Below are 16922 nucleotides of genomic sequence, written 5' to 3' on the forward strand. Positions count from 1 at the left end.
TTGTTTCCAGAGAAAACGAATTGATGACTATTACAGGGAAGCAGGAGGTTTGCCTTAGCCTGCATGGGTATTTTTTCCTTTGCATAATTTTTACAGATCTACTATTTTACATTTTATGTATTTTCAAATCTCTAGTTTAAGGAATATCCTCCCCAAATCACACTGTTGTTGTTTTTTTACAAACAATGTTTTTCAACTTTATTTTCTACGAGGCCCATAAGCTTAGGCATTGGGCACCAAGAACTATGTTTTTGCAGTTTATTAGTAAACTTTGCTGATACTGACTACAGCTTTTATTCACTAATGTAACCTTTCTCTTACTTGTGATCATTGAGAATTCAGCTTTACCTGTTCACTCTTCCTCAACTTCTATCTTTCCAATCATGATCATGGCTAAATTTCATAATGTTTGACAAATTATGTTGAATATTTATGATTCTTCCTAACTCCTTTTGAATTTTACCTTGAAGTATTTTCAATTTCTGGGGCAATTCTGTAATATAAACAATATACTCTTATTACACTTTAAAAGGGAAGTTATGAGTTGTCTCCTTTGCCTCATGTTTTTAAAATATTTTTTTATCTTTTGATCACAGTTGACATGCAGTATTATATTAGTTTCAGGTGTACAATCACATGATTATACATTTACACAACTCACAAAGTAATCACCCCAATAACTCTAGTGCCCATCTGATCCCATATATAGTTATTAAAATATTATTGACTATATTCCCTATGCTGTATTTTATATCTCCATGACTATTCTATAACTATCAGTTTGTACTTCTTAATCCCTTCACCTTTTTCACTCATTTCCCAAGCTCCCACTCATCTGGCAGCTGTCATAATATTCCCTATATCTGACTCTGTTTTTGTTCTGTTTGCTCATTTATGTTGCTTTTTAAATTTCACATGTAAATGAAATCATACAGCATTTGTCTTTCTCTGACTTATTTCATTCAGAACAATACCATCTAGATTGATCCATGTTATTGCAAATGGCAAGATTTTATTCCTTTTTATGGCTGAGACATATTCCATTGTATATATATGCACCACTTTTTCTCTATCCATTAATCTACTGATGGACACGTAGGTTGCTTCTCTATCTTGATTATTGTAAATAATGTTGCAATGAATATGTGGATATATATATCTTTTCCATTGAGTATTTTGGATTTCTTCAGATAAATACCCAGAAATGGAATTTGATGGTTATTTCTTTGTCTTTTGTTATAGCCTCTGTTTTAAAATCTAATTTTGTCTGATGTAAGTATTACTACTGCAGCTTGTTTGTTTGTTTCCATTTCATGAAATATCTTTTTCCATCCCTTTACTTTCTTTTGGCTGTGAGGACCAGCCACAACCACCATAAAGGATCTGCTGTGCAAGGGTCAACCCCATGGAGAAGAACTCACTTCAGCAGGGCTCAGGTACCTGCTGAGTCCATCCCCTGAGGGTGTTGCTCATGGAAGTGGTAGGTGGTGCTTCAACTTGATCTGAAGCTGTGCATCTTGTCCACCAGGAGTACTGACTCTGGGCCTTCCCAGCAGGTACAGACCAAGGTCAGCTACTGCCTGTGCTCTGCCTGTGGCCACCTGGCCATTTAGTTGTAGCATAGGCTACAAAGCAATCTGCAGATGGCTGCTGGGCTCAAAGCTTCCCTGGAGAAGCCAAGTTACCAAGTAAAGGTGGTTGTTGTTTGTGCTAGACCTGGGACCACTAAGCAAGAGTATAGGATATGCAAAGGCTTGTTTGAGAGATTTTATGAAAGTCCAAAGCATGAACCAAGAGAAGCTATTTGTATAGAAAAGCTACTGAAAATGGTTGGATGGGCCCAAAGGTTGGGTACAATGGGGTCTCAGTGAATCACCAAGGTGGGGCAAACGGTGTGAGCCAGGTTGATGAAAACTCAGATATGACGCCCAAGTGCCAGCTCTGTGTGGAGAGGGTTCAGCAAAGGACAATGGCCTCTGCCAGTACTTCTGACTAGGAGAAAGCTACTCTGCTAGCTTTTGCCCTGTTGCTAGTTATTCTCAGTATGTCCAAGGCATCTTTTGAATTGCTGCCCCAGTACTGGAGCTCAGAAGAAGTGAGTCTGAGTTAATCTGTGCATAGGCCCTTTAAGATGAACACCCAGGACTCTAAAAGTGCTCTGTCTCACTCATCCACAGTCTCCACTGGTTTTTACAGCCAGAAGTTACGGGGATTTCAACTCCTGGCACTGGAACCCTGGTTTGGAGGTTCTGGTGTGAGGCTGGGACCCGTGCTTCTCACGGGGGACCTCTGCAACCAAAATATCTTAGTTTTTAACTGCCACATTGTGGGTGTGGGAGCAGCTGGTTTTGTGTTTCTACCCCTCCTCCCAGTCTCCATGTGGCTCTTTCTTTATATCCTTACTTATACAACTTCTATTCAGCTAGATTTCAGATGGTTCTGAATAACGGTTGTTCTGTAGTTTAGTTGTAATTTTGATGTGATTGTGGGAGGTTCCAAGTACCACTTTTATATACCATAATCTTGCCAGAAGCCAATAATAGCATTTTTAATGGTTTTACTCAATTTATAGATATAGATTATTATGGTCTTAGAGCTGTCAATGCCACTTTTTCTGTCTCTACAAAAACTACTATGTCTGTCTTTATTTAATATAGAGAGTGAGTGTGGAAGGAGTGAACAGCTTAATATTTACCATTCAAGGCGGGTCTGATATTACTAGGAGAAAAGGAACAGCTTAGGCATAACAAGGAGACTTACCAGATTTGGGATAGGTGACAATGACAATGTCATCTGGCCTTGCCTGGAATGACTCTACATCATCCCAATATTTGACAAAATTTTTATACATTAAAATTCCATGGACTCTATCAAAGAATTCAGAATCATCGCATTTGGAAGAATCCATTATCAAGTGGTACACTGAAAGAAAAATAAGGCATGTTTTCCACTTTGTAAGTACTTTATAATGTTTTAACAGTAGTAATAGCTCTGTGTATTGAGGTTCTCTTGTCCATCCAGCATCTTTTAGCTGTTGAGCATATTGGTTAAATGTATATTTAGGGAGTACATAACAGTCTTGGCACTTTAAGAGTTTCTAATACTTTTCAGGAGATAAGTCTAACATATGAAAAATAATAAAATTATAATACGTGGCATTATAAAATAAAATGTTTAAAACTATATAAAATATGTGATGCATTGGTATTATCATGTTCATATGTAATATTTATATATAACACACTCCATAATGAATGGAAACAATGGGGCCTTCAATTTCTCTTTCAGAGTTGCTGGGCATATAAAAAGACTAAGAGGTTCAGAAATATAACAATATTTTGGCAAATAATCACTTTGATTAATCACATCTACATTAAATAACAATAAAGCTGATGGACATATTTGATAGCTATTGCAAGTTTTCAAAGTCAGAGTTCCCTTAGTTCCTGAAAATTTTTTGTTTAGTGAGGAAATTCAAGTGCTTGGTGAGTGTATTTTTAAAACAGATAAAGTTAATGAATGTTAAAGGTAGGAGTAGGTGGAGTGGAGGAGAGTGGTGGGAACAAAATGGGGACAACTGTAGTTGAACAACAATAAAATAAATAAATACAATTGGAAGAATTGTACTTGCAAAAAAAAAGAAAGACATCGGTGTTTGTTTCTTCATGAGTGAGTAGGTTTAGCGTCCAGTTTCTACAGTGTGGTCTTGTACACCGATATCAGGTCTGTTTTCCAATCAGTGCAAGAAAGAAGCAAACCATATTCTAAAGAGCTACTAAAAAACTATGTGAGTTACACCTAAACAACTGTGGAAAACTGTAAATGGCATTATATAATAAATATCTTTTTGGAAAAAAATAAATAAAAAATGATGAAATTAATAACAGTAATGGATACCTAAGACATGATTCTTGAGGGTACAGAAGGTTCTTCTGTGACCTTTGACCTTGCCTTTACTTTTCTGTTTTATTTAATAATTACTATAGTAGTGGACACACCCACTGAGTGATTTGTCTGAAAGTTTTAAGGTTAAACCAAATGGTAATCATTTAATAATTCATCTGACAACCTATTTCATGTTCAGGGTCAGTTAGAGTTTTTAAGCAAATTTTCTTTCATTGGTTTTCAACTTCTTTCACTACCATTTTCCCCACAAATTTCTCCATTTTGAGTTTTTTATTTAGCATCCATTAATTTTATCCTTTTTTGACATTAGTGTTTCTAGATCTCTATTTAATTCACTTTCACTCCAAAAGTTGCCTGGTAGGTTGTCATATACCCATAGGTTTGTGACCGCTGTTGCTTTTATTGTGTTTGTCAGAGGGTTTGTATCACAACAGGAAGTGGTAGTTCTTTTAGCCACCTAGTGTTTCTCTCAACAGAGAGTCCTAATCCATGAGAAACACATTGTAAAGAGGAAATGAAATTAGCAGATACTGTAACAAATGAATTAACCCCTTAAGGAAGAAATATCTGATGATAAAATTTTAGAAAAATAAGGGTCCTACAAATCAAACCAAATAATTAGCCCATAGGCTTATACTGTATGCTTTTTCTGGTACATTTCTAGACTGCACATTACAGATGAAAACTTTCAGATGTTGCCTCCTAACCTTTGGTCACCAGTATGTAACACTAAATCCCATTGATTCTATCTTTGTTATTTTCCTCTTTTCCTATTTGGTCACTACCCTAGTTAGGAACCTCTCCAACTATTGATTTAATATATATAAATAGCCTTCCCATTGGCCTTCCTGTAAGAAGTTCATATATCCTCTCTCTGTAACCACCAGAGGAAGGAAAATGAATGTTATTTATTTATGTTGTGTCAGACTTAAAAGGTTTTATTTTTAAATTGTATTTTTAAGTCACAAGTTTCTATGTAAAAACAGATATCATTATTAGGTTTCTTTTGTCTTGCACAAGACTCCTTGAACATGGAACAATATTTGTCTTACACGAGGAAGGATAAATATACATATATTTATGCATACATGTAAATGTGCATATAAGTATATTATTTTTATATGATTGTTGAAAAAATGGAACAATAGAGAAAAGAGAAAGTGTCCTCTTTATTTTACTCTTAAGAAAAAATCACTCCTAGTAGTATTGCAGTCATGCTTCCAAATATATATTAAAATATACTTATGCATATATTTTCTATTATATTTTACTTTTATCTGTAATCTATTTTTAAATTTTTTCAAAAAATATTTTATTTATTTATTTTTAGAGAGAGGGGAAGGGAGGGAAAAAGAGAGAGAGAGAAACATCAATGTGTGCCTCTTACATGTCCCCCACCAGGAACCTGGCCTGCAACCCAGGCATGTGTCCTGACAGGGAATCAAACCAGTAACGGTTTGGTTAGCAGGCCGGCACTCAATCCACTGAACCACACTATCCAGGGCTTGTAATTTATTCTTTCACTGAACTATATAATGTCAACATATTTTGGTGTCAATACATAAATTCTGTTTTTATTCTTATAAATGACACATAGTAGTCCACAGTATGGCTGTAACATAGATGGTACAATTCTTTATTAATGGAAATTCCTATTTTTCCCAATTTTTTGAAGTAATACTTTAATGAATGTCTTTGAACATCTGTATTTTTACACTTATCTTTGCAGTGATATTGGGAATGCTAAAATAAAAGTTATGCATGTGTAAAGTATTGATAAATATTTTTAACAAATCACTGAAATATTGTACAAATTTGCACAGTATATGAAATTTCTTATTTTCTCACATCCTCACCAACACTGGAAATTATTTGTTGTAACCTTTCATAATTGAATATATATATATTTAAATCTGTATTTTATAGATATTTTGTAATTTTTTTGCATTTTCACATTTTGTAAGTTTATTGGTTATTTTAATCATTTTGATCCATTTTGCCCAACAGGATTATTGCTTTTTCCTGATTTATAGTTAGTAATTTATTATTGATTTATATATCAAAGATAATGTTTTTTTTCTACTTTTGTAATATTGTTGTATAGAATTTTATGGTCCATATAATCAAGTGTGTTAAATGTTTGCCTTATGATTGGTATGGTTACCTAAGTCTTTAAAGGTGCACATATAATGAAAAACACATATATGTTAAAAGTTTATACATTTATATTAATTTAGGCGGTTAATGTGTGCATAGTAGAGAAAATAGTTAAGAATATGAGCTCTAAAGTAAACTTGGTTTAAATCTTAGCTTTGTTCATTGAAATTGTATGATCTTGGCAAATTAACCTGACTGCACTCCATTTTCTCATCTACAAATTGAGGATGTTAATAATTATACTTGCGTGAAACAATTATTGAGAATTCAATTAAAGTATAATCCTGGCCAATTGCAAATGTTTAACAAGTATGAGCTTTCATTGTCATCATGGCACATCTATATGACAAAGTAGAAGAACTAGATGCTTGGGCCCTCTCAGTAATAGTACACATTACATAGTAATATCTGTTCAAAGCAAGGAAAATATTTGTTGTCAAAAAATTCCTAAGAATGTAAACGGAAAGTTAGCTGAAGAAAATCAGAGTCTGTGATCTGTTTTCTACTGGAGAGGGTAAATGCTATAAATCTCTAATATGAATTTTGTCCCTGTTTACTTGTCTAAAGTTCTCTGGTACAACCTAGTATGACATTCATTCCATTTGGTCCCCAGATTGCATAACAGAAGAGAGACACAATGTAAGAAGAGCTTTGCTTTTGTTTGTTTGTAACCAGATAAAGGCTTAACATGTGTTTGGTAAACCACAAAACAACACTACTCAGGGTCGCTCCTACCCAAAGGGGGAAAAAAAATACAGTCCATAAGGGTAAACTCAACTCTCTCAAAACCTCCCTCTCAGATATATAAGATGTAATCTCACCAAAATTATGATTTTTTTATTAGAACCAATCTTGTTAATAAATCACCTTGTTCTCCAAACCTTCCCTTGCTCTCAGAAAATAGACCTTTCACTGGAAGAAGTATGTGTAAAAGGCCATGCTTGCCCTTCCTACTAATTTGTTTATTCATGTGAACAACTTTCTTGGTGTTCTACCAAATGTGAAAGAATTGGCTTATGGTCACTGGGAGTAGCTGATTTATCATTAAAGAGTTGTTTGACTTCTGGCGGCCCCTTCATGATCAATTCTGGACTCAGAATTAAACTAAGTGGTGTATAATAACATTTTTTTCTTTAACTACTCTTGGTAAATTCTCTCATATTACAATCTGTTCTAGCTAATCTGTTCTTTCTCAAAAGATCTGTTTTAATTAGAAATAGTTAGTTTTATTTTGTAAGTGAGCATGTAGGTTACTGTTGCCTAGAAACACCAGCAAAAAAAAAAGTTAAAACTCTATTCATAAATTCAATTGAATTCAGAAAGATTTTTTCTTTTCTTTCTCTCTATTTCTTGTTTCCTGCCTCTTTTTTTCCTCCTTTGTTTGGCTTCCCCTGCTCCATCCCCCAATCTGCTTTTAATTCAGCAAATACTCTCTGTGTGAGTGCCTGCTTCACCCCCTAGAACAGTGTGAAGTGCTGGGATTCTGTGCTGAGTGTACGCATAGGACTCACTCAGTCCTCACCATCTCAGACTTACCTATTTTTAGGTAAAATGTCTGAAAGCAGAGAACATCCTTTGTACATAATTCTATCCCAGGCCCCAGCACTGTGTCACAAAGTAGATGCTCAAAAATATTTATTAAATTTAATTCTTAGTTCAAGTCTCTCTGGTTTCTCTAGTTTTTATTAAAGACCCCTAGATAAAATAGGTGCTATCCTGCCAATGATCTTTCTGTCAGCACTTGCCCAAGGACTTATATTTCTGTTGATTTATCTGATGTCTCTTAACAATAACAGTAATGTTTGCAACACCCATGGTAGTAACAGACTGTTTCTGGTATATTTCACACAAGTGAACACCAGACTGGAAGTCAGCCTTCACTGTGTTTCTCCCTCGCTTGCTGTATTTCTTCATAAGTAAAGTGGAGAATATATCTAGTGAGCAGGTCTTACAAAGTAACTATGGTATTGTCATTTATGTTAAAACTCTTAAAACAGAAAAGTGCTACATAAATGCAAGATGCTATTTTTACTGACACACAGGACTTAAAAAGACTTTAAATGCTTTATATTGCAAAGTGACTAAAGTATTGATAAATACTTTATTCTAAATTTACTAAATTTTTTATTCTAATACTTATTCTAAATTTATTAAATTTACTAAATACTAAATTTATTCTTTCTATATTTCTTTTTTTAACAGCTTTATAATAATATTAAAAATACAACCTGTCCAGATGATCCTGTGAAAGAAACTGGGTGAATCAGTGTAGTTCTCCTCAAATACCCAGGTTTTAAGCTGCAAAAAAAGATGAGTTGTGTATGCATCTGGAATGTTTCTGAGGAGCTTTTATTCCTAATGCTAGAGAAGGAGGTGGAGATTAATTTGTGGGCTTGGCTTTCCAGAGTCTATGATGCAATGGAGTAACACAAATACAAATCCATACCTGCAAATGCAGTCGGCCACACACAGTCCTGCTCATTCACACAGAGATATAGACTGCCTCTACTGCCATCTTTCCTTCTTGGCTCATAATCAAATTCTTAGATTTGCTAAAGTCCATCAGTGGGTTGGGGAGAGAGAGGAACAGCAAATGAAGAGAAAGATAAGGGAGAAGATTAGAGCAAAATACACCAGAGCTTGGGAAGAAAAACCTCTTACTCACTCACTGATAAATAATAAAATTGTTAAGGTTGACCTGCAAAGTATAAATTTGCTGGAAGAGTGAGAGGAGAGGAGAAAATGACAGGGAAGAAACAGGAGGGTCGTGAGGACTTTGGATCAGGAGACCAACTCGTTTTACTAACACCTGCCAAAGAAAGCTTTATAGTACTTGGTCGTGTTCTAATAAGTCAATTGGAAAATATCTTCTATTTGAAATGTTTGCCTATAGTCTTATGCAGCCCTGAAAATCAAAACTCGATGACAGCTAAGGAAAGCATGTAAACATCACTCACCTATTATTTAAAAATAATAGATCATAGCCCTGGCTGGCGTAGCTCAGTGGATTGAGCGTGGGCTGGGAACCAAAGTGTCCCAGGTTCGATTCCCAGCCAGGGTACATTCCTGGGTTGCAGGCCATAAGCCCCAGCAACCGCACATTGATGTTTCTCTCTCTCTCTCTATCTCCCTCCCGTCCCTCTCTAAAAATAAATAAATAAAATATTAAAAAAAGATTATTTAAAAAAATAATAGATCATTATTTTTAAAATCTCACTTCTCTCTGCTCTGAATCACAGGCTTAATACAAGGTTTATTGTGGAATTTCCAGGTCAAGTTATACATTTGACATCACTGGAATTTAGATAAAATGATGAGAAAAGTAAAATGCCAAGTGTTTGTGGAATCTGTGAATTCTACACATTTCTTTTCATATCTCTGAACCTAGCCTGTCTTTAGGTAACAAAATTCCCTTGCTACCACACCTCCATCCCCATCAAACCCTCCAACTCAGTTCCAAACCTGATTAGCTCTCATTTGTCTCTCAATCTTTCATTAGATTGCACATCCTTTGGAAGGTCTTTGGTGACTCTTGTAAGACCGAATATTCCACTGAATGATCTTCAAACCCTGTACTTGCTGTAAATGAGCCTTATCCCACTGTGGTAGTTAAATTTTACTTCTTCACCTTCTTTATGAAGAAGTTGAAAAACACAACTTATTAGACTGCAGATAGCTTAATAATAGGGTCTTACTCTGTAATTAGTACATTTCATGGCATCTGGGATCTAGGGATTGAAAATACAGGGTCTGGCACAAATAACCCCCCCCCTTTTTATTACATAAAAATCTTTTATTACAAAATCATAAACATGTACTTCTGTAACATAACAATATCACACTCCAGCATACCAGATGACATTTTAGGTGAAATGTTCAAATTGCTGTCCATCTCACGTGAGACATTCACGTACCCTACCAACCACACTCAATGGCATTACTGAGGCTAGACCCTGTATACTAATGAAATAAAAGTTGCTGAAGTGTTTAAGAAAGAAAAGAAATTAAGAGAACCACAGTTGTTGGTTATAGAAGGAGTTACTATCCAACCCTACCCAAAGTAAAAAGGAATAGTTAAGTGGTTTGTGAGAAATAGGGCATTTCATAATAAAAGTGAAGGTGGAACATGAGAACCTAGAAACTCAAGTTTGCATTTTATATTATTTGGTTTTGTGTAGTTGGTCATTTTAATTTTATTTGTGTATAATAAAATGTATTAAAAACATTTAATCTTCAAATATGCAAATATAATATTATGGACTATAATTTTTTACCATGTTGCATAGCTTATTTTTTTAATTATCAGTCTTTAATTATGAGGATCTGTGAGGTTTCCTTTTTGCTTACCAAAAATATTCTTTCATCCAAAATGTCAGGATGTGACAACAAGCTAGTTTGAACAGTTTAACCATCTGACCATTTTTATTCTTATCTTTCAATTATAAGCACCTGGCTGATGGGATATTACCAGTGCTTGAAATCATGTGATGCTGACATTCACCAATGGCCAAAACACCTTTATCCTTAGAAAATTTTCTAAACGATGAGGATTCCTTGCTAATAAAAGTAAAACAATAGGCAAAATAGCCAGTTTAACCTTCATTCTTCTCCATGAGCAATAAGTACAAAAGAAATTACAAAATGTTTGTGTTATTGGTCTGACCTTTCCTCCTTTGTACCCTCAATCAAGGAAAGAAAAATTCCAGATAAGCACCTACTTTTAAAAATATTTATCTTGGTTCTTAGAATTGAGGTGGATTTGCTATCATCCCTGTCTTAGTACTGCTGTCATGTCTTAAAACATTCAAAATAAGTGTGGAATTAGCATGTCTGTGGGAAAAAAATGTTTCCAAGACAATGGTTGTTCCTTATTAGTGACCATCAAGCTTTTTCTTTTCCTTCTGTATCACACACAGTTATCTTGGGTCAAGTTTAAGGATCCTAGCTTTTGTTTTATAAATGACAAGATTTTAATATCAATAATGAAAAAATAAGTGACAGTGTGGCTGAGCACTTTTAAAATTATTATTATTAAAAATTTTATTTTTAGAACAGTTTTAAATGTCCAAATATTTGAGCAGCTAGTACAAAAAATTTTCTCCCCTGTACATTTCCCCCCATTCAGTAACATCTTGCATTAATGTAGTACATTTGCTGGAATTGAAGAACCAATAATGATACATAATATTAAATAAAATCCATCCTTTACATCGGGGCTCACTTTCTGTATTGCACAGCTCTATCATTATTGACAAATGCATAATGCCACACGTCCACCCTTATGGTATCATAGAATAGTTTCTCCCATCTAAAAAACCTCTTGTGCTCCACCTATTCATACTGCCTGTTGTTGATGTAAAAACATCTGAACTTGAAGAGAATTTTTATGAGTTTATTTGAACCAAACTGACACCATATGCTTGGGAGCAAGGTCTCAAATGCTTTGGAAAACAATTTTGCAGCTTCTTTTATGCATTTGAAATCAAGGAGAGAACTAAGGAAGATTATGTGGAGGTGGAAGAAAGTACAGCAGAGATCAGATTACAGGATAGATAATCAGATTAGACACTAGTTTGAGGGTGGTTGTTTCAAACACGTGTAAACTAGTGTAGATGCACAGAAACAATGGACAGGGCTTGCTTAAGGCAAAGGTAAGCCTTTTAGTTAAAGAGAAAGAGAGAGAGAGAGAGAGAGAGACTGACTTTATACGAGTGAAGTGTGACTACCCACCACGACCCACCATGATCTATTTTTATGATTCGATCATCTGGTGAGGTTACTTTCTTTAGAAGCCCATTTTTTCATCCATTCTCCTCCCCTGAAGTCCAGACAACATTTTTATTGTCCCTATAGTTTGTACCTTCTTCAGACTGTCATATTGTGGAGCCAAATAATAGGTAACCTTTTCAGACTGTCTTCTTTGACTTAGCAATATACATTTAAGATTATTTCATGCCTTTTGGCAGCTTGATAGCTCATTTCTTTTGATTGCTGAATAATATCCTATTGTCTGAATCTACCACAGTTTGTTTATGCATTCACCTATGGAAGGCTATCTAGGCTGCTTCCAATTTTTGCAATTACAAATAAAGCTGCAATTAACATTAATGCACAGGTTTTCCTATGGATAGAAGTTTTCATCTCATTTGGGTAAACACTTAAGAGTGTAATTGTGCCCTGGCTGGTATGGCTCACTGGGTTGAATGCAGACCTGTGAACCAAAGTATCGCAAGTTCAATTCCCAGTCAAGGCACATGCCTGGGGTGTGGGCCAGGTCCCCAGGGAGGCAAGCGAGAAGCAACCACACATTGATGTTTCTCTTCTACTCCCGCTCCCTTCCCCTTTGTCTAAAAATAAAATAAATGAAATATAAAAAAAGTTAAAAAAGTGTGATTGCTTGGTAGTATGGTAAGACTACTGTTAAAGAACAAATACCCTATCAAATACATTTCCAAATCTAATTGCTTTATTAAATGATTCATGAAAAGGACAACAGCATCCTGTGTAGCAAGTACAAAGGAGGTCCTAGAAGCCAAAGTGTGGAAGGCTTTAATAGACAGAAAGTGAGTAGGACAAGTTACTAGCAAAAGGAAAGACAGGATTGTTTCAGGCAAGTTTACCTTCCATTAGGGGAAAGAAGGGGTCTTACCAGGCAGATTGCCTCTGGCTTCCTTTGGGGAAATGAAGAATGAAGAATCTGTCATGTGACAGATTACCTCATTAATACTGAACAGAAAATGTCAGACTGACTTAATAAAATTACATCCTTGGAGAAGGTTAAAATTGCAGTTCAGTTAGGTCTAAAGTCCAGGTTTAGTGTCACAGAATTTAGCATAAGCAACTCCATTTGGAGGTTGTCTTTTTTTTTTTAACAAACCTAGAAAAGTAAAACTCAATACAGACTTTGCAAACTCATGAAAAGCTCCTAGGGATCTTATCAGAAAAGAAAGCCATACCATAAACTTTTTAGTAGCAATCATTTTAGCACATGGGTACTTTGATATATCAGAAATTTTAAATAGTTTACAAAACTCAACATCTTTGTCTAATGTCAGTGAAAGAAAATTTCTTGAATTCATATTTCGGCAATGTGAAACTTAGTAGTTTATCTTTTCATTGTCACTCACATCAGATTTGTTCTTTCCATCTAATTGTTGAGTTAGCTTCAAAGCTAAAAACAGGAGTTGTTGGCCTATAAATTGTAATGTTAATAACAAATTAGACTTATCCAAACATTTTAACAACTTTGTACATTTTAAAGTAAAGTATCTACGTGTTAAAAAGGCTGTAATTCATGTTTTTTCCCACGTAGGTCAACAAAAATTAGTGTAGTGTTACCATACTTTAAAAAATGACACAATAAATTTGTAAACACTTCTGAAACTTCTTACATTATGGCTCTATTCTTTTTGGATTTATTTATTTTATAGGTAGTTTTTCCCTTGAATTCAAGCAAGTATGAGCTGGCAGGAAGACTGTGAAACCACATTTTCCACTTATTGTTTAGATTCTTTTCCTCCTCAGCAGGTATATTTCTCCAAGATGATATCAATGTGTAGGTTTAAGTTTTTTTTCACTTACCCCTTCCTGAATTCCTTATTTTAAATTCTAGGCTAATTAAAAACATTTTGAAAAAAACATCAATAGCATATTTATTTTAGAGAAGTTAGCCTTTTTTTCTGGTACTATGTTAACCTGCACCTAGTACTAAGCTCTTTCTTTACTCATAAATCTGCAGCAGCAACAAGGATAATAAGAGGAGGTAATAAAATTAACAGAATACCTACTATATGCCACCCAGTTTATGTATAGTTATCCATTATCTTCCCATTTATTACATGGACATATGTCCTAGAACTATGTTGCGAGGCTTGGTCAGCAGGTGGAAAGACTCACCCATGATATTGGAATCCAGCAGCAAGAAGAAACTTCATGGTAAGAGAGTGAGAGAGGGAAAGTGAGAAAAAGAGAGTGAGAGAACTTGGGTTAATTAGGAACCCTTTCCAGGAGGCATATGCTTAATCTTTAAAATAACTTACACTGGAGTTGACTTTTTTGATCAAAAATAATAATCACATAGCAAGTAGGCAGAAACATAGTAATGACGTAATTGACAAGTGGCTATGCGGTGTCAAAAACTGGAGCACAGGGGAATTTGTGCTATTCGCAGAGGCAGGTTATGCACTGACAACTGGCAGACAGGGTGAGAAAGGCAAGCAAGTGGTAGAGGTGTTGCTACCGGTCTGTTGCTCAAAAGCAGCACTAATTTCCAGACAGACAGAAAAACCAAGTCTGATTCCCACATGAGAGGAAATAAGGAAACCAGATGAAGATTCAGATACAGGGGAAAAAGTGGAAAACCTGGGACAGAAGGGTTTTGGTCATAAGAAACAGCCCTAGTCATAAGAAACAATTTATAAAATGGCTAAATAATAGTTAAATATTGATAACATTATATAATGTTTCATAAGGGCTTATTATATCTCAGGAATGTTAGGAACTTTACATAGATTATCTTTTTTAGTTTTCACAATAACCCTAATGAATTAGTACTATTATTGTCACTTTACGACGGGGGACCCCAAATAACCTGGAATGCATTTATGAAAAATTGTGTATTTATTCTTACATGTTCAAATTTCATTCACCTTCAAAGTACTCACTATTTGATGCAATACACCTATCAAGACTGTTTTTCCACTGCTGAAAACAGTTTTTGAACTTGTCGGTTTTGATGCCTTTCAGTGTGTATGCTGGTTTTTTTGTTTCACCTCTTTCACAGCAGCAAAACATTTCTCACTGAGGATATTTTTTAATCCAGGGAAACAAAAAAGAAGTCACTTGGAGCTACACTGGGTGAATAGAGAAGGTAGGATATGGGGGTCATGCCATTTTTGGTCAAAAACTGCTGAACACTCAGTGCAGTACAGGCAGGTGCACTCATAAACTGCCTATCATGAAGTGGGCAAAAGTGCTGAAAGTCTTTAAAAAAATATCTGCTGAAGCTGAATAAGCCTCTTGCATCAACACCAGCTGCTACACTGATACAGATGGGTGCCTAGAACACTCACCTAGTGGGGGAGGCCTGTGCTACAAGGAGTCTGCCCTTCAGAAGTTAATTTTGTTTGAAGTGGGGGAATCCTCCTTCATAAAACAAAAGAATAAAAGCCTGGCTAGTGTTTCTCAGTTAGTTGGGAGTCCAGCTAGGCGAAAGATTGCCTGTTCCATTCAGGTCAAGGCATATGCTTCGGTTGCATGTCCGGTCCCTGGTCAAGGCATGTGCAAGAGGCAACTGATCCATGTTTCTCTCACACATTGATGTTTCTCTCACTCTCTTCCTCTCTTCCCCCTCTCTAAAAATAACTAAATAAAATCTTTTTTAAAAGCCCAGTAGGCTTGGTATGTTGCACAAATTTATAGCCATTAGGCTGACTTGGAATTTGAGCCCAAGTTAACCCAAGAACCCATTCATAGAATCCTATGGCAAAGGACTGTAGCAGCTAAATAATCTTAATCTCTCTGTACCAACCCCAATTTGGTCTCCACTCTTCCTACCTCCTCCAAATTTCTGGCATAATTGGCTTCAGAGCATGGGGCGATGTCATAGTTGTGCAACCCAGAAAGTTTTGGGCTTGGGTTTAGTATTGTTATATTACTTCTATCAGATTCCTATTGCTGGATTTCTGTAATGATACATAAGAAAATCGTTGTGGGGCCAGGGGGCAGTACTGGAAAGAGACTGCTTTTTAGAATTTTCTCAACTATTTCTTAGTCAGTTAATTATCAAACCTGATGGCACCTGGTGACATTTGTGGCTGTACGACCTTAGCTGCACTGGGCAAGAGAGGACTGGGCTGGTTGGGCCGAGGGAGGGATGTTGCCAGCAGTGCTGTATAGCCTGTGGCCGCTGGTGAACTGTGTGCAGTCTCAGAGGCCCTGCTTGAGTAGGTCCTGGGGATGTGGAGCTGCTCTGGAGGGTGGGCAAAGATGTACCTGGGACTTCGGCTGGTGGCACTTGAGCTCCTAGCCCAGGCCCAGGGTAGTGCACCACCAGCTCCTTTACACCTACAAGGTCTGTGGAACCTGGTCCTCCAAACAAATCTCCTATCTGGTTTCTCACCAGGTCGTGGTCACTGTGACCTGCCCTGGCTGCCAAAACCAACATACCATCATAGACATCCTGGGCTGGTTTTCCAACTTGGATGGCAAGAGGAATATTGAAGAAATCCAGGTGGTCAGAGAGAGAAGGTTTGCTGAGTGACTGTTGATGGGCCCTGGAGCTGGTTATAGAGGCTGCGAGGCCCCAAAGTCCATCATGGCTCCAGAAGAGGATGAGGTCCAGGATCCCTCCCACCCTGGCAACATGGAGCCCAGATGACCCTGCCTTCTACCCTCCAGAACGATGTTTTGGCCCTGGGTCTGTTTCTGTAAATAAACAGACATCATTTGCAGTTGCTGGAGCCTGGGTTCTCCTCTTGTCCCTGGTTCTGGAGTCAGAGTGACTCACAGGAACACTTCCAGGGGCAGCTGCAGAGCCCCTGGCCCACCCCCGTGGCTTTGCTCAGAGGAACTGCCTTTGTACTTGCCTGCTGCAGGCCATGTCTGAGTAGGAAGGGGCTAGATGGGAAGTCTGAGCCCTTCCTGACTGGATGTGTGCTTGGGCAGGTCACTTTGCCCTCTGAGCCACTACCTCCTGCGCATGAAGATACTCACGTTGCCAAGTGTACAGTCAGGAATCAGACTCAAGACAGGCAGAGTAGCTCAATTATGCCCCACAGGTCAGGTTCCTGATCTTGTTGGTTGTGTGGAAAGGCCTAGAAGGAATGGCCAGTTAGCCACTGTTCTTTCTGGGGGCAGGA

General features: G+C 36.6%; 1 protein-coding gene across 2 annotated transcripts in view; it reads right to left on the bottom strand.

Annotated features, from left to right (window-relative positions):
* LOC114492564 (sulfotransferase 1E1-like) overlaps nt 1-8424 on the bottom strand; it is a 29419-nt gene extending 20995 nt beyond the window's left edge. Inside the window, exons 1-2 of one of the 2 annotated variants that reach the window (XM_028506932.2) lie at nt 8292-8424; nt 2761-2922 (exon numbers count right to left, since the gene is read on the bottom strand). In XM_028506932.2, the coding sequence (XP_028362733.1) occupies nt 2761-2908 (148 nt within the window). In that variant the 5' untranslated portion in view covers nt 2909-2922; nt 8292-8424. Of the gene's footprint in view, nt 1-321; nt 494-2760; nt 2923-8291 lie in introns of those variants that run through there. The other variant, XM_036021546.1, reaches the window with a different exon arrangement.
* Between the last annotated feature and the right edge of the window lie 8498 nt (nt 8425-16922).

The sequence above is a fragment of the Phyllostomus discolor genome, chromosome 1, assembly GCF_004126475.2.
Source record: "Phyllostomus discolor isolate MPI-MPIP mPhyDis1 chromosome 1, mPhyDis1.pri.v3, whole genome shotgun sequence".
Taxonomy (NCBI): domain Eukaryota; kingdom Metazoa; phylum Chordata; class Mammalia; order Chiroptera; family Phyllostomidae; genus Phyllostomus; species Phyllostomus discolor.